The 22,108-nt window shown below is 38.8% G+C and overlaps 1 protein-coding gene across 2 annotated transcripts; it reads right to left on the bottom strand.

The window, feature by feature from the left end:
* Nucleotides 1-1,534: 1,534 nt before the first annotated feature.
* Nucleotides 1,535-19,764, bottom strand: FGL1 (fibrinogen like 1). 2 transcript variants are annotated; one of them, XM_068137489.1, is made up of 8 exons: nucleotides 19,656-19,764; nucleotides 16,340-16,415; nucleotides 12,310-12,490; nucleotides 9,161-9,320; nucleotides 7,897-7,994; nucleotides 6,534-6,622; nucleotides 4,872-5,059; nucleotides 1,535-2,100 (listed from the first exon to the last, which is right to left on the bottom strand). In XM_068137489.1, the coding sequence occupies exons 2-8, from the start codon at nucleotides 16,403-16,405 to the stop codon at nucleotides 1,941-1,943; spliced, it is 942 nt and encodes a 313-aa protein (XP_067993590.1). In that variant the 5' UTR covers nucleotides 16,406-16,415; nucleotides 19,656-19,764; the 3' UTR covers nucleotides 1,535-1,940. The 2 variants fall into 2 exon arrangements, with proteins under 2 accessions (XP_067993590.1, XP_067993591.1); XM_068137490.1 differs by having other exon boundaries at nucleotides 19,662-19,764.
* Between the last annotated feature and the right edge of the window lie 2,344 nt (nucleotides 19,765-22,108).

Here is a 22,108-nt window from a genome sequence, read left to right as displayed (position 1 = left end):
CATAAATCTGGAGCTTGAGAAGGGGTAAAACCAAGGAAACCAAGAAAAGGACATAGGAAAAGTAGATAATAGGCTTAGAAGCAGAACCTCTTTGATGTGACTGAACAAGGCATTTGAATTTGGAGAAATAAGTAAGGAAAGTAAAGATTTATGGGGTCAAGCTCTAAGAACCTCTAAATTGTCAGATTGTAGCTGCACATGAAATACACTTCCCACTACATGTGCACACTATGATAAGCTATGTTCAAGGCAGCTTTTGTTATTTAGCCTTTTTGTAAACACTAAATGTCAATACATTGTAGTCTATGTTTTGTTAGTTTCTTTTGTAGGTAAGGCAAAAGGTTACCCAGAAAGGCATAATTACTGACCATTTAAATATGTTAGAAAGAAAGGCAACCAGGGGCAGATAGAGGGTGAAGTGCCTGGAGCACATCACCCCAGCATCTGAGGGAGCTGGGGTTCAGTCTGGAGAAGAGGAGGCTGAGGGGAGACCTCATTGCTCTTTACAACTACCTGAAGGGAGGTTGGAGCGAGGAGGGGGCAGCCTCTTCTCCTTGGTGCACCTGGGGAGGTTCAGGCTGGATATTAGGAAATACCTCTTCACTGAAAGGGTTATCAAACATTGGAATGATCTGGCCAGGGCAGTGCTGGAATCATCATCCCTGGGGGTGTTCAAGCACTGCCTGGACCTGGTGCTTAGGGGCATGGTTTAGTGCCGACCCTTCAGTGAGGGGTTGAGGGATGGACTTGACAGTCTTTGAGGTATCATCCAACTGGATGTTTTCTGTGATTCTGTAAAATGATGTGACCAGCCCTAGACATGTTTCAGCTACAACAGCCAATCTACTTCTGGATTGAACTGGCTGTAGCTTTCATCTCTTCTCTTCCTTTAGTTCCCTTCTTCATTCTTTATATTTTTTATGTGTGCACGTGTTGTGTAGGCTGCAACAAAACAGAGGATTTTACAGGCAGCTCACTTCTATAGCCTTGAATCATTCCTAATGAAGTATGTTCTGGAGCCCCTATTACAAGAGGGATGTGGAGGTGCTGGAACATGTCCAGAGAAGGGCCACAAGGATGATCAGAGGGCTGGAGCACCTCTCCTATGAGGACAGACTGAAGGAGTTGGGGCTGTTCAGTCTGCAGAAGAGAAGGCTTCGAGGTGACCTAATTGTGGCCTTCCAGTATCTGAAGGGGGCCTACAGGAAGGCTGGGGAAGGACTTCTCAGGATCTCACGTAGTGATAGGACTAGGGGGAATGGAATGAAGCTGGAGGTGGGGAGATTCAGGCTAGAGGTGAGGAGGAGGTTCTTCACCATGAGAGTGGTGAGACCCTGGAATGGGTTGTCCAGGGAGGTGGTCGAGGCCCCGTCCCTTGGGGGTGTTTAAGAGCAGGCTGGATGAGGCTCTGGCCAGCCTGATCTAGTGTGGGGTGTCCTGCCCATGGCAGGGGGGTTGGAACTAGATGACCCTTGTGGTCCCTTCCAACCCTGAATGAAACTATGAAACTATGAAACTATGAAACTATGTTCCATCCACTGACTAATCCAGACCTACATTTGTCATTACTTTTCTTGGTTGTAGTAAGTACAGTTGATTTTCGTTTTTGAGACAACACAGTGACAATATTGTTTCAGATTGGTTTTAAAAATATTTTTTATTTTCATTTTAAAGGTGTTGATGATGTCCTTATTCCTAGGTGAAAGCCTGCCTTCTGTTTTAAAAGTCCTGTACACATATTAGCACTGGTATTTGTATTTACAGAGTCACAGGCCAGGTTGTCTTCTCGTGTACATCTCATGAAACTACTGGTTGCAGAGGAGTTGTTCCAGATTTATGTATGCATAGATGAGAAGTCTGAGAGCAAAAGTCTGCCCATCTGTTTTAATTTGGATTGATTTGCTAAGAGATTAACTAGATAAATCGTCTTAATGAAATACTTAAACAATATTATGGTCAAAGTCTGCTGGTCTGACCTTCATGACAACGGATTTCAGAGAATACCACCACCCATGCCAAGAGTACCAAACGATGCCGTTGTCCGTCTCTGCAGTGTAGGGGCCTTTGTAGTACAGACCGTTCAAGTTGGCAGAGTGACACCTGGTGGAAAAATAAAGGGAAACAGAAATACGGCTTCCTGCAGAAAAGTTGCGTTTGCTGGTTTTGTGTAAGCCAAGGTTTTTGTCATGTTGATAACAACCCGGTTTGACAGCTGTAAACGTGTGTGTTTGTGGACTTCAGTGTGCCTAAAAAGAACAGTTTAATTAGGGCACATCTGCAAATGCTCTTCCCACCTCTGTTGTTCTTTCCACACATCTTCTGACATTACTAGCTCTCCAAGTTTTGCCTGTTAATCTGATTCAGTGGAGAATTATTCTGGAGTTGTTCAGGTCACGTGTGGCAACAGGGCATACACCAAGCAAAACTCTAGGGGAGAAATACTCTTCTGGGTTTTGTTGTTCCAGAGTAGCCTCTCTTAAATTTCACAGCTACTCCACGTGGTGTTTCTTATGACAGTACTTGAATACCACCAATTCAGCTGTGGACTTCTGCTTAGAGGGAGATCAAATCTGTTGGCCAACTCAACATATGTATAGCAATTCTCTGGATCATCAGAGCTGCCATTTTAATTTGCTATACAAAGTACTTTGTTTTTCTTTAACACAGTGTAGCAGGAATGTTTTTATGGTTTGTTAAATACAGTGGTCAAAACAAACAAAGGAACCCTAGGAAAAAACCCAAGCCTTGCATTAGTACCAGCACAACCTTGATACTCATTCAGTTTCTACATGAAAGAAGTTTAGATCAATATGTGACTAAACAGACAGTGAACCAGTTGTTTCTTCTGCAGCACACTGTAATGACTAGATTTGGTTTATCTACACTTGTTAGCTCTTTTTATGAGTTATGAACCTACTGCCTTTTGCAATGCCCTGGATGCAAGAGAGCTGCTGATCTGGGTGTTGTATCAGAGTGAACCCAGCTCTGTGGATGTTGATCCAAGCTGAAAATCTCTTCTAGAGCTTTGTTTAACAAAGTATGTAGAAGCCATTTTTCTGCACAAGTCCATAATAACAACTCCTGAGTGGGAGCAAGACCTGTGGCTTTAAACCAGATCTGAGCTACTTCCATGTGGCCTCTCATGTCACATCCCCTGGTTTTCCTATTGTCTGGGTGTTTCTGAATTTCATTAGTCCAGATAGCATAGAGCTGCCTATAAAAAATTCCTTCATAGCTGGGAGCTCCTGCAGAAAGCAGCCAAGAGCATTAATTCCTTCTGTGTTTGCTAATCTGTGCATGACAGAGATGTGTTCTGAGTGCTTTCCTTTCTCTGCCAGCAATGTTCTTTCGGGTAGGATTTAAGGATATTGCACATATTACAGTATTCACTTTTATGTTAGGCTTAAAGTCAGCAGCAAGGCAGTGGAATAACACTACAAGGAGCTCAGATCTCATTTTCATTATCCAGAGAGACTGTCACTTTAAAAGCATGAGCTACACAGCCATAATAGGAACTAGCCTGCTAGAAGTCAGCTATCTTTAGTAGTTATGTAGCAGCAAGTACAAGGTATTAATAACTGTCAAGTGCTGCTGTGCAGCTACTTATGCAAACAGGTCATTCTTTTGTCCAGACTAATCCAAGTTTTTACAAAAAAAAAAAAGTTTTTAAAAGACAAAAAAATGTACTTACTTCTTGACTAAAAAGCATTTGGTTATTCTCTCTCAATAAACTCCATGGCGTGGTATCAGAGTTTTATGCTGCTGGAGGTCTAGATATCCACAAAAGTTCTGATTTCATGGGAAATAAAGACCTCCAACACAGTTGCCTTTCCCTTTTATATTTTAATTTTTATGAGAACTGCAAAAAAACTTTGTCTACGTGCAATTTGTTTTCCTTATGTCCCAAACACTTTCCTGATCCACTGTCTGTGCAAGTATCTAAATAATTATATGGGAAGCATTATATGGGAAGCTACATCATATCAGTTAAGGTCACAGACTACCTAAGGAAACAGAAGTTGGAAAATAAGGAGTTAAAAAAGCAGAAACAAAGAATGACATGACAGAGAAACAATGGAGTTGATCCAGCCTGGCAGCTCTTGCCAAGTGAACTGAGATCACAGTGAGAGAGCAGTGTGCTTCCCTGAGCTGTATCTTAAACCTCTCTTATTACACAGCTAGACTGCAGAGTTTTTCTTCATGGTTACATTTATCTAATTGAGGTGAAGAACATAGCTGCATATACAGAAGTGCTAAGACTACCAGTTCTAGCTTTTCTTTTTAATTTCCATTTGGTATGCAAGTAGAATTTTACAATTCTTTCACTGAATCCTATTTTAATACAATTTTTCTCAGTCCAGCTGTGCTCACTGACAGAAACAGAGTGGATGCATTTGGTACAGAAGGAAAAACAACAAATTAGACGCTGTGAACTGAGGTGGAAAAAAAATGAGGCTTAAAAACCCAGCACTAGCTTAACTTGTCAGATATTCCACAGTACTGCCACATCTGCTCTAGTGTAATGCAGGAGAAATGCAAGAATGAAGTACAACAGGGATACATCTGCAAACTCTACATGGCCTACTTGTGTGAAAATTGGTTACCTTAAAGAGGTGGAATTATCTCCTTCTTACTGTCTAATAAAAATGAACAAAGCTTGTGGCAGATACAATTATTACAGATCAATTTGAGCTGTGCAGTAGATGATGTCCCCTCTAAGGCAAGTCTCAGTCTTACCAGCACTGAGATCTCTAGCAGGGGTTGATAGGAGATTGCATATAATGAACACCACCAATCCTATCTTCTACCATATGTCATGATTGTATGAATACACATAAAGGAGAATAGTTGACAATACAAAATCCAAATACCTGTTAAACCACCAGCCAGACTTTTCCTCTTCAGCACAATTCCCTTCATAGTTGTCATTATCCCTGTCTCTAGTACTGAATTTCATTCCTCGATGATCAGCCCACCATTTTACTTCAGGATGAAAGCCGCCAGTAAGGGAATCACCAGCTGTACCAGAATATTCACCACAACTCATCTCATAAGCATGCTAATGAAAAATGTGAAGAAACAAACAAACAAACAAACAAAATTCTAATATGGCTTCAATTTTTAGCATGTCAGAGAGTGAAACTACGAAGGGGAAACTTACCTGCTCCATTTGCTACTATTTTTGTGCTCAGAAATGCCATGGCACATAAATACTGTGCACTAGATAATAAAGGGCTGTAAAAATACTTACCAGGAGTAAAATTTCTGAAACACCTGATGTTAAATAATATAAAACCAATATTGCAGTTAGTTTGCAGTACATATAAAATCAAAATATCATGTACCATTATTATTTGATAATGCCAAGAAAAACAGAAAACCTGCTTTTACAAGGCATATATCTTATAGAATCATAGAATCAATAAGGTTGGAAGAGACCTCAAAGATCATCAAGTCCAACCTGTCACCCTGTCAACCTGTCACCTCATGACTACTAAATGATGGCACCAAGTGCCATGTCCAGTCTCTTCTTAAACACCTCCAATGATGGCGACTCCACCACCTCCCTGGGCAGCACATTCCAAAGTCTAACAACTCTCTCTGTGAAGAACGTTCTCCTCACTGCAAGCCTAAACATCCCCTGGCACAGTTTGAGACTGTGTCCTCTTGTTCTGGTGCTGGTTGCCTGGGAGAAGAGACCAAACCCCACCTGGCTACAACCTCCCCTCAGGTAATTGTGAGAGCAGTAAGGTCTCCCCTGAGCCTCCTCTTCTCCAGGCTAAACAACCCCAGCTCCCTCAACCTCTCCTCACAGGGTTTGTGCTCCAAACCCCTCACCAACTTTGTTGCCCTTCTCTGGACACATTCCAACATCTTTCCTAAACTGCGGGGCCCAGAACTGGACACAGGACTCGAGGTGTGGCCTAACCAGTGCGGAGTACAGGGGCACAATGACTTCCCTGCTCCTGCTGGCCACACTATTCCTGATACAGTCCAGGATGCCATTGGCCTTCTTGGCCACCTGGGCATGCTGCTGGCTCATGTTCAGCCAGCTGTCAATAAGTATCCCTAGGTCCCTTTCTGTCTGTCTGCCCTCCAACCACTCCAACCCCAGCCTGTAGCACTGCATGGGGTTGTTGTGGCCAAAGTGCAGCACCTGGCACTTGGACATGTTGAATGCCGTCATGTTGGACTCTGCCCATTTGTCCAGCTGGTCAAGGTCCCTCTGGAGAGCCCTTCTACCTTCTAACAGATCAACACCTGCCCCCAGCTTGGTGTCATCTGCAAGCTTACTGATGATGGACTCAACCCCCTCATCCAGATCATCAATAAAGATAATGAACAGGACAAAACTGATGTACCAATGTAAACCACTATTATTCCACTTGAAAACTCCAAGCATAAGAGAAAAAAAAAGATAATAAGGTTCTGCACAAACCTTTATGAAAATCAGGGGAAATGCATGTTTAACATCTGTCTACAGAATCCACATTTTCATTAAAAGCTCTCTCCATTATTTAGCATTTTATTACCTCTTCACTTGCAACTCTGAATCTTGCATATTGTGCAAAACGCCGTTCTCCTTCAAAATCAGTCAAATCAATTCTCAAAGTATAGTTCCCTCAAGAAACAACAAAACGAAGTATTTTGGTTAAACTATATCATGACTTTTCAGAACAGAGTATTGTTGTAAAATATTAAAATAGTAACTATGTTTTTATCAGTGATCTCTATCTTCACAGCATCTTTTATGGGGTTTTATCTTCTTGCTTTATACATATTAAAGCACATCTTGCTATTCTTTGTCTTTATTCACCTAATTCAGCTTAGAAAATTTTAGGACTATTCCATTATAGATTTTCAATTGTAGACAAACAATTCTAACAAGAAAGATCTAACAGGGGGAAAAAAAAAGGCTTTATGGGCTTAATATTTTAGTATGGTATTTGAGGTGGTAATGAAAGGGTAGGGAGAATCAATGAATCAATAGGCATACACCTAAGAAAATTAGATTTTTATACCCTGAAAATAAAAGAGTTAAGCAAGGACCACAAGCTGGTTGTATTGATTACCATGTGAATCAGGTGGCTAAGTCAATGGGTAAGTTTTGTATATGTTGCATTCTATAGAAAAGAGAAGCTGTCTTAGATTGAGTGACTACTGGAAGAATGGAAATAGCTTTCTAAGACTAGTCTAATCAATAGAACCAGGCCTATATTTACCTTCATGTAATAGCCTGTGCAGCCATGTAGAGCCCTGACTAAATGAATTGGTACCTGACTCTGGAATGGAATGGAATGGAATGGAATGGAATGGAATGGAATGGAATGGAATGGAATAGAATAGAATAGAATAGAATAGAATAGAATAGAATAGAATAGAATAGAATAGAATAGAATAGAATAGAATAGAATAGAATAGAATAGAATAGAATAGAGTTAGCCAGGTTGGAAAAGACCTTCAAGATCATTGAGCCCAACCTATCACCCAACACCATCTAATCAACTAAACCATGGCAACAAGTGCCTCATCCAGTCTCTTCTAAGAAAACACCTCCAGTGATGGTGATTCCACCACCTCCCTGGGCAGCACATTCCAATAGCCAATCACTCTTTTGGACTGTTGGTGATGCTGACTGTGAAATGGGTAGAGAGAATTCTTTTCTAAGGTACACTCCCTTCTACTGTTACCTGATTTGCAGGAGCTCCCTGCATACCACTGGCCCAAAAACTGGTTTGAAGATTTTGTTAGAAAACATATTCAGGTGTGTTTGTTCTCAAACCTGAAGTTTATGTAGACTAACAACATAACTCAGGATTCATGCTAACAAAAATGGTAACAAGATATGGCCCAGAAAATATAAACAGGAGGCTATTGTTACAATAGGAATCTTACCTTGATTAGTCAAATAATGAAGATTTTTATTTCCAAGCCAATATTCACCATTTGCCAAAACAAAATTTCCAAAGCCTTCTTCATAATCAGCCCAGACTCTGAAAAGAGTATAAATTACTGATTTAGCAACAAAAGAAATAAGCCTGGTTGCTTGGATGTTTATTTTCCATACAGTCATAGATCACAGGATAAGTCAAATTATAAGGAAACTCAGGAGGCAATCTAGTCCAAAGTTCTATTCTTCACATGCAAAAGGTTGAATCCCATAATACACTGAATTCTACTCCAAATAATAGTCCTATGAGGTACATTCAAAGTGGTTTAAGACTAGTATATTTTAAGACCAGAAAAAAATAGTCCAGTCTATTATAGCACAAGAAAAAGCAGCCAGTGTGATTTGAATAGCTGGCAGTCTCTGGCAGGGGAGAAGGATGTGGTGGCAACAACTGCAAAAGGCTATAGGCTGCTTCTGTAGGTTGTCTGACCATCTTCTATAAATTAAGAAGAGCAAAGGTTTCTTGGCTGGATTGTAGATTTTCACCTTCCCTGGGGATTGCTTCTCCATTCCATAAAGGTATTGTAAGGTTACAGTAATTATAAACAGAGTCTGCAGATATGTGAAAAGCAAATTGAGCAAAGCAGAGGTTCTAGAAAATTTCTTGTTACTTCTAATCTCTAGAAATGTTTGTGGGTTTTTCTATCCATGTCTTACAGCACCAAAAATTTAACTTCTGAGTGTTTCCCCCCCCCCAAAAAAAAAAAAAAAAAAAAAAAGCTTGAGTCCTGACAAAGGCACAGAGATTAGGTGTCCACAAATCAAGTTCTCATCCATCTTGTCTTTCCTGGAGACACTTTACCATGAGCTCCAAATTACTCTGTGGTAGTTTTCTTTCATACTTGTTTGATGGTAGCATTTTAGGTCAAGCAAGTTCCATACATTTTTTACTATTTTAGATTTCTACTGTTTGCAAAAGACAAATTAGTCCTTTAATTGTCATTAATAGTCTTTGCTTCAGTAATTTTTAATGCCTTTGACATTGAAGTGTCCTCATGTAAAATGACAAGCTGTCAGAAAAAGTCCAGATGTCTCCCAAAAAAGAGCCAGAGCCAGAAGTGGTCTCTCATCTGGAGGGTGTCCCACAGAATAACCATCTTCCTTTTTATCTGGGATAACAACTTATTTATATAAAGCTAAGATTTAACTTAGCTTCTTTTGGTTTAATGTTTCTCCACTTTGTTTCCAACTTTAATGACTAGCACTTACCTATCAAAATTCTGGCTGCCATCAGAACGTCTCTGAAACACGGTCCAACCACCCCCTTCAGACATGTCACAGAAGGCAAGGAATTCAGTAGGACTTTGGATAGGTTTCATCTTATAAAATCCACTTTTCTTATGGCCATCATTGTAGATTTCTGCACAATCTGTTCACAAAACATTCATTGGACACAGGTTTTTTTAGTCCTATACTTACTGTCAAAATCAGAAACCAACTCATGTCATAAAAGAGTCACTTATGGACCAGGCTACTACAAACGGAATCTCTGCAAACATTTATATGACTTTTTGGCATTGTCTTGTATTTGTGTTGCTTTAAAACTTTACTATGCTAAAATTATTTGGACATTTCTTTAGAATAATATATGTTTTTTCCTACCATAAAATATTGTAATTTTTGCTTTCATTGGACTAGCAAAATAATTCCTCTGATTTAAGTGGTGTCGCTTTTCATTTGCAATAGTACCATCACATTAGAATCCTGTTACAGTCATAACATCTCTCTGCATATTAAACACACAGTAATTTTTAAAAGCAAACATGCATTTCCATGTCCAGAAAATTCCACAAGAGAATTGCCAAAAGAATATGGAGTCACCAGTGTTAGAGAAGGGAAACAATTGCTAGATCTCATACTCTTGATCCTTGTACCAAACGTGCAGGGTATGTGTAAAATGATTACGCTTTGGCTTGATGCTATATACAGTCTGGTCTGCATTGGTGTTAACAAGCAAGCAGTATTTGCAGCAATGGCAAAATTCAGAGCTCTTGAAAATATAATAGCAATGTAATTCTATAATCTTATCTTTTTTTCCTCTAGGAGTTAAGAAATGAAAGGAGTGCTTTGTTTATATGCTATCTACCATCAAGCAGTCATACAGGAAAGCAGTATAATTGTCAAGGTTTCTGTTTTTCCTGGCAAAGGTAGGGCTGATTAATTGTAAGATCTTCCAAAACATTTATGAGCATGCTGGCTGAACTGCCGGACCACTTTAGAACTTTCTGAACTATTGTATTTCTTCTCAGTGAAAGCATCAGTCAAGATCAGACACAGAAAATAAACAGTCGACACAGAAAATAAACAGTCTATACAGAAAACAAATAGCTAGACCAGGATTTTAATAAACTCTAATAGAAAACATGATTTAGATAGCACCTAAATTGCCTCTGTAGAGAATGTTTGATTGGCTTATAGAAAATAACTATTCTTGTCCATTATTTTCTTAGTAGGTTAGCAAAACACTTAAATGTTCTAAATTTTTAGGAAGTATATATAGTGTGGAATTTCTCCCTCACAATCTAACTTCAAATTATGCAGTCCTCTTGACATAAAAATGCTACAGCAGTTTGAATGAAACAATGCAGTATCAATAGGGAAACACATTTCCCAAGCTGTAAAGAAAGTGAAAAAAAAATATACTGGGGGAAAAAATAAATAAATCAGAAACTGGAACAACTTAGATCTGTTATTTAGAATCACATTTTAAGCAAATAATCTTGGGCATATGCTAATAAAGGACAAATACTTCTCAGCTCACTGTGGTTTTAATATTTTTTTCCAGTAACAAATGAGTCAGACATAATAATAATTTAAAAAGTATCCCAGGATGTTGAATACATAAATGTACAGCTAAGCTCAGTCAGACCTACAACTGCTTTTAATTTTAACAGTGCTTTAGAGCATTTGATGCACTGTAATTATGTTGTGATTTATTCCAGCAGCATGAACACCACAAGTGTATGCAATCAAGGTTATTGAAAATCATAGAAGTTTAGACTCCCTAGCACTGGACAGCTAGAAACACACACCATCCGAAGATCAGACCCTCAAATTGTATTTTCAATCTAGCTATGGTTAGTGTTTTATTATTTTAAGAGCTTGGGCCTAACTCCAGCTACTATAGGCTAACACACTTAGTCATCTGAAAATGCAGAGGGACCAAATCACCACTAGAATGCTGATGAGATTACAGAAGCAACTTTAAACCAGTGTTTCAGAAACTGTCATGTCCTGAAGTGATCCTAACTCAGACAGAATGGTGCAACATACAGAATATTATTACAGTAAGATGCAGATGCCATTATGGCAAGCTTATGTGTGGCCGTTTGAGGCTGTGCCTTTAAGAAAGGGACAGTGCTGGGACACTCTGGCTGAATGTTTTGGTGAAGATAATGATAACATCAATATTCTAAACGAATTTCATTGGTAAATCGGTAGAATGCAGTTTTAAGTTTTAGAGCAGCTGGAGTTTTTTCTCAGTTCGTCCCTTTCCTTCTCTCTTCCAGCTTGCCTGCTTCTGAGCTCCTTGCCAGAGCAACCTTGAACAGATAAGCAACTAATCCTACTAACAGGCCTACTAGAATTCTGCTTTATTAATAACTGCCTTTTTCTCTCTTTCTAGCCCTTTTGGGGAAAAAAGGGAGGTAGGGGGAGAGAGAGGGGTACAGGGGGGAAATCCTCCTCTGGAGGAGGGAATTTCGTTCCTGTATTCTTGTTTTTTTACTTTGCTGTATATTTCTGTATATATATTGTAAATACTGTATAAATTGTGTATCTAACCTGCTTTTCCACATTGCTTGTAAAATATAGTATTCCTTCTGCTTCTCTGGCTGAGTTAGCTGTGGGTTTTTGTCCCTTTGTGGGGGAGAGAAAGCTAGGCCTTCTCTCTTAACCCACCACACTTATGAGTGAATATGGAGGTCTCAGGTTGGAACAGAGTCGATATGGCTTGTAACCCACATGACACTGGATGTGTGAATGTGAACTGACCCTGTGGGTTAGAACTTTGAGATTAGTCAAAGAAGGGTGTTTAGAATTCTGTAACTGTTTATTAACATTTTGTAAATGTCTGCTATTGGGGTTTTTTTCTGGTTTATTCTGAATGTATTGTTCAATGTTTTTTAAATTACGGGCTGTTAATAAATCCAACTGCTTCAATCCTCATTTGATTTAGACCCTGTGAGATCAGCAGTTTTACCCTGTGGCAGCAGGCCTAGGTGAAAGCTGAAAACTACATTTTAAATGAACAATATTCCATGAGCTTTTAAAACAATGGGTCAATGGGCCCAATTGTGCTAAAGCTTCTGGGTATCATGACAATGAATAGCAATGAAAAGAATAGCTTCATTTCTAACCTGAATACTGTCTTTTTCCTCCCAAGTCAATGACATTGTTTTCATCTCCTTTGTCACTGTACTGAATCTCTTTCTTCTCTAAAAGCTGTATAATTTTTAACTGCTGCTGTTTCACACGATGTTCCAGAAGTCTCACCTGGCCCTGAAGTCGTATATGCTCTTGAAAGCAGTTCTGTAGATCCTGGAGAGGAAAGTATGTCTCACTGTAAATCAACATTTTGGGGTCACATTTAACATGGAACAAACAAAAAAACCCAAGTAACCCATAAATAAAATTTTACTTGAATAAAATGTTTTTGTGACCTTAACAGGTCTCTGTAAATTCTCAGGCTGTTCCTAGGTGTAAATAGGAAGCTATGGAGAACTGGAAAGCTGCATAGGTGGGCTGAGGAATAGTGAATAAAAAAAATGGATTAAAAAAATTAAATACTTGCAGGCTTACTCTGATGAGCTAATGCTAACTGTAGAAGTAAACCTCCACGTTAACAGTCAGACTGAACATTAATCCTAATCTTATTAAAAGTAATAAAGAAGCCATCATGCCGCACTTACCAGTTTTACTGCAGCATTTGTTTATCCAAAAGGTTAGCCTGTATCAGCCTTAACTCAGTACTCACAGCCTTGAAGAATATGGTAAAATACAATAGTAAAGACCTGGATGACCATGGAAATGGCAGCTCCTATCACCAGGGAGATCTTAAAGATCAAGTCCAACAGTTAACCTAGTACTGCCAAGAACATACCTACATTACACATAACAATTTCCTGATGAAAAGCATTTAAGCTCACAGTGCTGGTAAATAGTATGTGACAATCAAGGTGTCACCAGCTATACTGACTAACTACACCATAAGAAACAAATGACTGAACAGAAATGGAGTTGTGAAAGTAGCCTACAGAAGTAGTATCATACGATTCTTTGCATTCCCTCTCTGACTCCAGCCTCCCCCCTTGATTTCTCTTTCTGTCAACTCCAGATTCATTCCGTTAAGCCTTGCTGTGGCACAGCAAAAACAGTTTTCATACTTGGAATTCCACACTTATTTTTACCATGGGACAATCACAAGTTAGCTGTGTAATTTCAAGGTGGATCAATGTTGGTTTTAGGTCTGCAGGTTACTAGATTGCTCTTTTAATGTACTACCAGACTTTTTACGCAGGATATAACTCTTTTTAAATCATTGGAGTTAAACCAGTGCACAGCTAGACTAGTGAAGAAGCAAAATGTAGCCTAGGGTTAGGAGAGTGAGCAACTGTAACATATTGCTATTTCTTTTGTTAGGTATGGACCAAAATATAGCCTGGAGAAGAGGAGGCTCAGGGGAGACCTTATTGCTCTCTACAACTACCTGAAGGGAGGTTGTAGCCAGGTGGGGGTTGGTCTCTTCTCCCAGGCAACCAGCACCGGAACAAGAGGACACAGTCTCAAACTGCACCAGGGGAAGTTTAGGCTGGATGTTAGGAAGAAGTTCTATACAGAAAGAGTGATTTGCCATTGGAATGTGCTGCCCAGGGAGGTGGTGGAGTCATCATCACTGGAGGTGTTTAGGAAGAGACTGGATGGGGCACTTGGTGCCATGGTTTAGTTGATTAGATAGTGTTGGATGATAGGTTGGACTCGATGATCTGAAAGGTCTTTCCCAACCTGGTTAATTCTATTCTATTCTATTCTATTCTATTCTATTCTATTCTATTCTATTCTATTCTATTCTATTCTATTCTATTCTATTCTATTCTATTCTATTCTATTCTATTCTAAAACTATTGTAATGTCAAAATACTAAACAAAAAAAGACACCACAGATGGCCTACCTCCAGCCAATGGTAGTGGCCACTGACTGAAGCTAGATTGAACATAACCTGTTCTGTTTCAGTTTAGCAACTGTTTGCACTACACATTGAGAAGCAATTATCTAACAACTGCTGACAGCTCTGCTCTTGGACATGTGGTCCCACGTTTAACCAGCTGCTTCAATTAATGTGCATTCAATTTTGATCTCATTATTCTGTGAATTATTTAGCATCTAGTGACCTTCCATTAAAATTGATGCTATAAATTGAAGACTGAATACTTTATGGAAACTATAGAAATAGAAAATCCGGGATGTTGTTTCCTGCATTTTTAGAATTGAAATAAGCTCCTAAAAATCTCTAATGAAATTAGGTTTTAAAATGAGATTAGAGTATGAAAACTTAAACTTCAGAATGTTTTTAATTTTTATTCACAGGGTCAGCCAGAGCCCAGAATATGCTAAATAAATAATCAAAAGAAATCAAATACATTTCATTGTAATGCCTTTTTGGCAGTAGACTTCTGCAGAAAGTAGTAATATTTTTCTCCACTGAGCAGAAGTGATTGCTATAAAGCTACTTATCTGAACAAAAGATAATGTCACAAACAATGGTGTTCACCTAATTGTAAATTCAGCCACCACTTCCACCTAGGCAATTAAGAATTAACAATGCAATCTCGCAGATCCCTGCTAGTTAGAACCTGAATGTCAAACTAGGAATGACTGCCCAGACAGGCAGCACAGAACTGGGGAAGTTAGAGGTATTTTAAGCAGTGGAGGAAGTGTGATTGTATTGCATTTTCTGTTGGAGAGGCAGAATACACAGCAAAAGGTTTGGGGAACCAGGAATGAAGAAGTTTTGATCAGTGCTCCCACATGTGAATTATAACATAGTAACATGGTAGCAAGAAAGAATATGAAGCTCTGGATCCTGTTTGAGAAAAAGTTGTACAGCAAATGAGCAAGGTAAAATATGAAACTACAGCCACAGCTTTAGGAGTGCCTGAGTTTTGCCTTCTGTAAGGATACTGCTCAAAAGTAAAGGTTTCATAGTTTCATAGTTTCATTCAGGGTTGGAAGGGACCACAAGGATCATCTAGTTCCAACACCCCTGCCATGGGCAGGGACACCCCACACTAGATCAGGCTGGACAGAGCCTCATCCAGCCTGCTCTTAAACACCCCCAGGGACGGGGCCTCGACCACCTCCTTGGACAACCCATTCCAGGGTTTCACCACTCTCATGGTGAAGAACCTCCTCCTCACATCTAGCCTGAATCTCCCCACCTCCAGCTTCTTTCCATTCCCCCTAGTCCTATCACTACCTGAGATCCTGAGAAGTCCTTCCCCAGCCTTCCTGTAGGCCCCCTTCAGATACTGGAAGGCCACAATTAGGTCACATCGGAGCCTTCTCTTCTGCAGACTGAACAGCCCCAACTCCTTCAGTCTGTCCTCATAGGAGAGGAGCTCCAGCCCTCTGATCATCCTTGTGGCCCTTCTCTGGACACGTTCCAGCACCTTCACATCCCTCTTGTAATAGGGGCTCCAGAACTGGACACAGTACTCTGAGTTGTGTTACTCCTGAATGATAATTTAACTGCCTTGTGTTCCTTCTGTACAATGTGTCTGCTAATGCATTAATACCTTTTTTTCAGCAAAGATATTTTATTGCTTCCTATTTCATGTCAGATAGAGTAACAAACTGACATTACTGTCTTCACTGATGACTGCCTAGTCATTCCACTGTATATTTATGTATTTGTTTCCTCTTTGTCAGAAACTTGTTCCTACTAAACATCATTTGATGTTATTTCCAGACCAAATTAGTTTTGTTCTTTTCCATCAAAGGTTCTGCTAGCCAACAAAGCCAAGAATTTAACATGTATCTGGGGCTAAGTTACAGCAGTTACTCTATCACCCAGTGACCCTTCCCCAGCAGTGAAATGGAATCAGGAAAAGGAGAGAGATTGGATGTTAGAAGGATGTTCTTCACAAAAAGAGTGATTGGCCATTGGAATGGGCTGCCCAGGGAGGTGGTGGAGTCACTGTCCCTGGAGGTGTTCAAAAAAGGATTGGACGTGGCACTTGAAGCCATGGTTTAATTAGTCATGAGTTGTTAGGTATTTGGTAATAGGTTGGACTTGATGATCTCTGAGTTCTTTTCCAACCTAGTTGTTTCTATGATTCTATAAAGCATTCAGAATAATTCTATAGGCAAATCTAATTACTACAACTTACAGAGCTGCCAATGGCATCCATCAAGCTAGCTGCAAGGACAAAGTCAATCAGTATCAAAATCTTCATTCTTTGGAACCTGTGAAGTAGAGGAACAAAACTATTAGTTAGATACTAAAATGAAATGTTGTTTTAATACACAACATCTTCAATTTTATCTAAAATAATTCATATAACCTGTAATTATTTTCTCACATTTGTCTAAAATAGTCTGATCAAGCACAGCTCCAAAACTAGAATTCATCCTTTTGGACCACTTTGTCTCAGAGCTCTCCATGTATTTTAGGACAGCTATTCAAGATTCAAACCTACATAAAGACAAAAGCAAAACATAATTTTTAAATGGTCTGAAAGGCAGGGCATTATTCCTTTCTTGCCCTTTAAAGGGAGAAAACTCTCTGTTGTATTCTAGTAACTGAAGTCTGAATTGGGCTAGTTGCCTATGAACTACAGATTTGTGCAACCTTTATGTGCCAGAAGAGGATGGAAATAATTTTCCTGTTATAATTAAAAACAACAAAAAAAGGCACAGTAGTTACCAGCTTTTATTCCAGTTGTGACAAGGATGATATTTTTTTAACTGATAGCTATACATATTTTGTATTGTATCAACCACAGCATTTAAAATCCTCTTATTTCATGTGAAAATGATTTTATATGCCAAAAAAAAAATCCTCATTGTATCTCACTGCCTGCAAACATTAGCTGAGAGAACTTAAAATTTTATGTGAGGTAGATTTGTACTTTTCAGCTCACAGACAAGAAATCAAGGCCTCCAATGACTAGAATATTTACATAGTTTATACATCAGCCAATTCTAAACTGCTTGAACTGCTGCAAGCTATCAATTGAAAAAATGTTTATTGTTCTTTATTCAACTCAAAATATTTTCATTTAGCAGATAGTAAAGCCTGTTTAAGCCAAAATATGTGTCCACTCTTCTTTTTCTACTTAATAAACTAAATTAGATATCTATATGTTAAAACCGTTGTGGTTAGACAAAGCATAAGACCTATAGTAGAGATTTAGGAACAAGTTCTTTATCATGAGGGTAGCCAAACATTGGAGCAGTTTGCCCAGGGAGGTAGTTGACACCTCACCCCTGGAAGATGAGGTGGTGAGGATTCAAGGTGAGGCTCAACAGGTCTCTGGGCAACCTGATATAGTTGAGGATGCCTCTGCTTCCTGCAGAGGGGGGTTGGACCAGATGACCTTTGGGGGTCCCTTCCCACCCAGGCCATTCTATGATCCTATGATTAATGAACCAATGCCAGTTTGTGCTTATTGGAACAACTTTATGGAAATTTCCACTCATGTTTCTACATGAATATAAAATGAATATAAAACACTAATGGAACATGGGCAGACTGTGCTTTTTACTGTACAAAGATAATCCATGTTCTTATGGGGAAAATGATTTTAAGTTCTTGTAAATTTGGACATGACCAACTTCATTTTCAACAATACCTGAAAATCTCATGCAAGAGAACAAATGGCAGCTCAGCCAAACTTCAGGTTTTCAACACCTACCAATCAAATACTGGTTATCTTATTTAAATAAAGGAAATTTGGTTTGGTTTTAGTTCTCAGTTTTGCTGGTTTGAAAGCATCATATTTGAAAGCACAGAGGTGTGAAACCCAGGTGTATCTGTATAAAGCTCACTACACCACTTCTTGCAGTGCAGTGATGTAGACAGAAGTTGTTGAGGATACTCTACCTATTGACTGATGTCACAAGACAGCTCAGAAGGCTTTTTTAAAGTATTTTGGACATATGCAGCATGTGTCATTAAGGTGGAAAGCACTATACTCAGCTGATGACTTTGAAACAGAAAGAACACAGGGAAAAAAAAAAAACCACAAAGTTGCCCTGAAGTAGGAAGAAGGGTTGGGATGACCAAAATCTTGGTACTGTTGTGCTCCAAATCTGGATGGTCAAGACTAGGAAGAAACATGAAAACTCAAACTGTGACAGGAAATGGCTGACCTCACGGTGTTACTCTGCTTCTGTCACTGCCCAGAGTGGGGAGACCCAGGCAAGGTAGAAGCAGCGCTGATCCTGGGAGAAGTAGCTTGAGAAGAGATTGTATTAGTAACAGCTCTCTGAAAGTGTACATCCATGCTCTTTGGTAGTATGAAAGGCTGAAGTTCTGTTTAAAGGAAGCTTAAAATCTTGCTCTAGGAAAACTGCTGTTAAACTCAGTTTCTTAAACTAATTTCTCAGCTCCTTTAAATATTTACCATTTTCAGAAATGTTAGGTGGAGGGTAAAGGATAATTTAAAATGTAGGGAGAGGATACAACTGCTGCTAAACATTTATACACTATGCAATACAAATATTCCATCAAAAGGAACACACACAACAGATGAAAACAACCACATAACTTAGCAAATATTTTTGTGTCACTGATGCTGGTGAGTACAACGAGTTAATAAGGGCTGAGAGACTTCCAAGACTTTTGTTGTAATGCCTGTGTTGGTTTAACAAAAACAAGAAACAAAACTTGTGCAGGGAAGATCCCTATCCAGGAAAATCTTAATCTCAGAGAGTAGGCATGTGTATTAATTATCACACGCCATGACGGAGTGAGAAAAACTTTGTGTAATATTTTCAAGTCGAAAACACAAGCCCTGAACAGTTAGCTGGGGGGAAACAAAACAAAACAAAACAAAACAAACAAAATAACCACTTTCTGTTTTAATAAAATAAAAGCTTAAAGGCAGCTCTTGTGAAACCTTGAAATTCTATCCATATGAAATTACTCTAGTCATGGGGTCTGTGTTTATAGGTTGGGCTCGATGATCCACGAGGTCTCTTCCAACCTTAGTTATACTGTGATACTGTGATACTCATTTACTCTTCAAAGATTACACCTGGAATGCACACTTGTAAGCTGTACAGAAAGATTTCTCCAAAGCTATGGAATAAAAGTTCTAGAAAGGTAACTTTTTCCTTCTCTGCCTGGGCTTTCTTTACATGCCACTCAATTGATCTTACATTCAAATTCCCCCAATCTGATTTTTATCAATAACAAGTTACTATATAGACTTGATAGCATTAGAGAAAGGCTGTGCTACTAAAATCCTGAACTGTCAGCCTGTTTTCTTGTTCTTGAATTCTAGAGACAGCAAACTATTAACTAGGTCTATTAACTAGATGTCATAGCAAAATAGCTAGATCCTCCTAAAACATTCATATATCATTAGCAATATAGTATGAGTTCTACAGCCTTCAAAAACATACTGCTTTTAAACCAGAACTATAACAATTACCCCAAATTCTCCTTTTTTTCCCCTCACAGTTACATAAAATGTTTACCTTTACCCTCTGGACAGAACTCAAAAGTTGTTAAATCTTCTTAAACTGATGCAAAGAACTCCAGAGCCCTTCCCCGGCCTCAACTGTTTTTGTTATTAAGTTCTGAAGAGCTGAGGCTCACATCTGCTATGAGTCACTGGGCAGGAACGTTATTAAGAAATTGCAGTTATCAAGACTATGTTGCAACATAAGAAGACGGTAATTTTTGTGCCTAACACAACACTTCTGGAATAAAAATAGACCAAACCCAACAAACCCATCCATTCCCTTTCCCTGCTCTGATCCAGAAAACTGCTCTCAGCATGATATTCATCTGAATACCAATGCTTTCCAGAATCGGAGCCTAAATCTCTCAGGCTTCAGAGGTATGTAGAGAGCATAACTGTCTCAACTGATTTAGAAATAAAACATAAGCACTCAGACTAGAAGTTACATGTTAAAAAGTGATAAAATAGTATCTGTTAAAACCCCACAAACCCAAAACAAAGTAATAAACAGTACAGACAAAGCCAAAGGGAGCAAGAAAAAAAGGACAAAGGATCTTGTTTGATGTCAGTACTTTTCAGCTAAATTGGAAGAGACTCAGAAACACATGATTGAAGTGACAGCATTTTAGAGACAGACAAATACATCAAAGAATATTTTTAAATGCCATTTGTTTTGGCTATCTGCCTTCCTTCTATGATGGCTCTTCCCAAAAAAAGTTCAATAAATGAGTATGCTTAAAAGAATGCTGCTGGAAGAAATGAACTCTTAAGGAAATACTGAACAAAAGCAGTAAAAGGAGTTTTACATTCCACAAAACAAACATTCACACCATTGACTTCCTTTTGATGACATATACTTGCACATTTCTTCTGAATAATCTCTGGTACATTATTTGGAATCTGTTTACCTGGTAGTATTTATCTTTATTAATTACATCAACTAATTAACTTCATATTCTGAATTTCAAACATGTAATAATTGAAATAAATTTCCTCATGAGTAGCCTACACTAAGAATCACTCAAAAATTCCAGATCATTCAGCAAGTAATTTTTACTGGGAATTTAATTATGGCTAATGGCATTTGCAAGGAGGGAGATACCTGTTCACACAGTGCCTCTCAACTGACTGTTCCTCAGTGGGTGGGCTCTGAATTTAGAAAGTGGAAAAAAGGCATGTCATTTTGAACTGAGATTTATTAACTATTTGAACAATTTCTTGAGGATTACAAGTAGATTCTTCATCATGTGAAGTCTTTAAGCAAAGACAAGGTGGTGAAAATGTATGGCTGTGGTTCATTTAAACAAGAATTACATATGCTATCAAGTCAGAAGCGTGTGTTATTCAAGAAGTCCATAGGCTATACATCACCAGAATGATTTTGCAAGAACAAACATGCTAAGGAGAAGACTCTCAAAGAATATACAGATGGAAGTCATATAAGCACAGAAGGAAAAGAGAAATGTCTTCCTTAGACCTATTGGATACATCCAGTACTGAAACAGCAAATGTTGTAAGACCTTAACACAACCAGTAAAGACCTGGATGCTCATACAAATCTCACTCAGATTTGCTGCTCTGGGGAGAGTGTGCACAGAAGTGATGCAAACTAAGAATAAAAATATAATGTTACTGGAGTGGAAATAGGAAAACAATAACTAGATGAGACTGTGTAGCTACAAATGCAGTGTATGAAATGTAACAAGTAAAGACTGATATCCAGATTAAGCACCATATTTGTAGGTTGGTTGTGAAACTGGATCCTAATTTCTTAAGAGTGCAACAGCACTTATGACCTTGCTATAGAGAGTTCTTTTAAAATGGTTTTCAACCTCAGCTTTAACTGAGCTTGGCTTCAAAGGGGACAACATTGAAAATGTGTTCCTAGAGCTTCTGCACAGTGCCACAGTAGTACTCCCGATTGGTGAAAAAAGCATGCTTAATAAAACAAAGCTGGTTATTCCTTGTAGCTCCATTCTCTCTCTTCTTAGCAATAGGTTGCTAATATTTTACTAAAATGTTGTACCCTGAGTGTGTTCTATCACATATTACAGACTGGTGAGATGACAGCAGTATCAGGAGGATTACTTTTCCCACCCTTGAGGATGTGGTAATGGTTTACAACAGAGATCCTGTCCATTCTTCAGTTTGGATTCAGGTGCTTCTCTGAGGTCCAGCCAGGTTAGCTAATACCCATCTCCCAGTTATTCTTCCTTCTTTTATTGCTTCTGAGGGCTAATTATACTTGAGTGAATCACTGAAAATTGCTTTCTTCACTGGTAGTGAATTAGCTAATCCCTCAACCAGCCTAATGCCTGGCTTTGGGGACTTAAATGCCTGTGCCTCCACCCAACACCTGCCTAATTTATTATCAGATTCCACAGGGATAAGTAGACACTTTATCTTCCAGTATAAATCAACTCAAGACTCTTTGTTAATGTCTTTAAAGATCTTTCCAATCTAACG

Source organism: Melanerpes formicivorus, unplaced genomic scaffold (assembly GCF_026170545.1).
Source record: "Melanerpes formicivorus ecotype bairdi unplaced genomic scaffold, bMelFor1.0.p_v2 SCAF_4, whole genome shotgun sequence".
NCBI classification, from domain to species: domain Eukaryota; kingdom Metazoa; phylum Chordata; class Aves; order Piciformes; family Picidae; genus Melanerpes; species Melanerpes formicivorus.
Note: the sequence above shows the minus strand (reverse complement) of the source record. Positions and strands in the feature narration are given on the sequence as shown.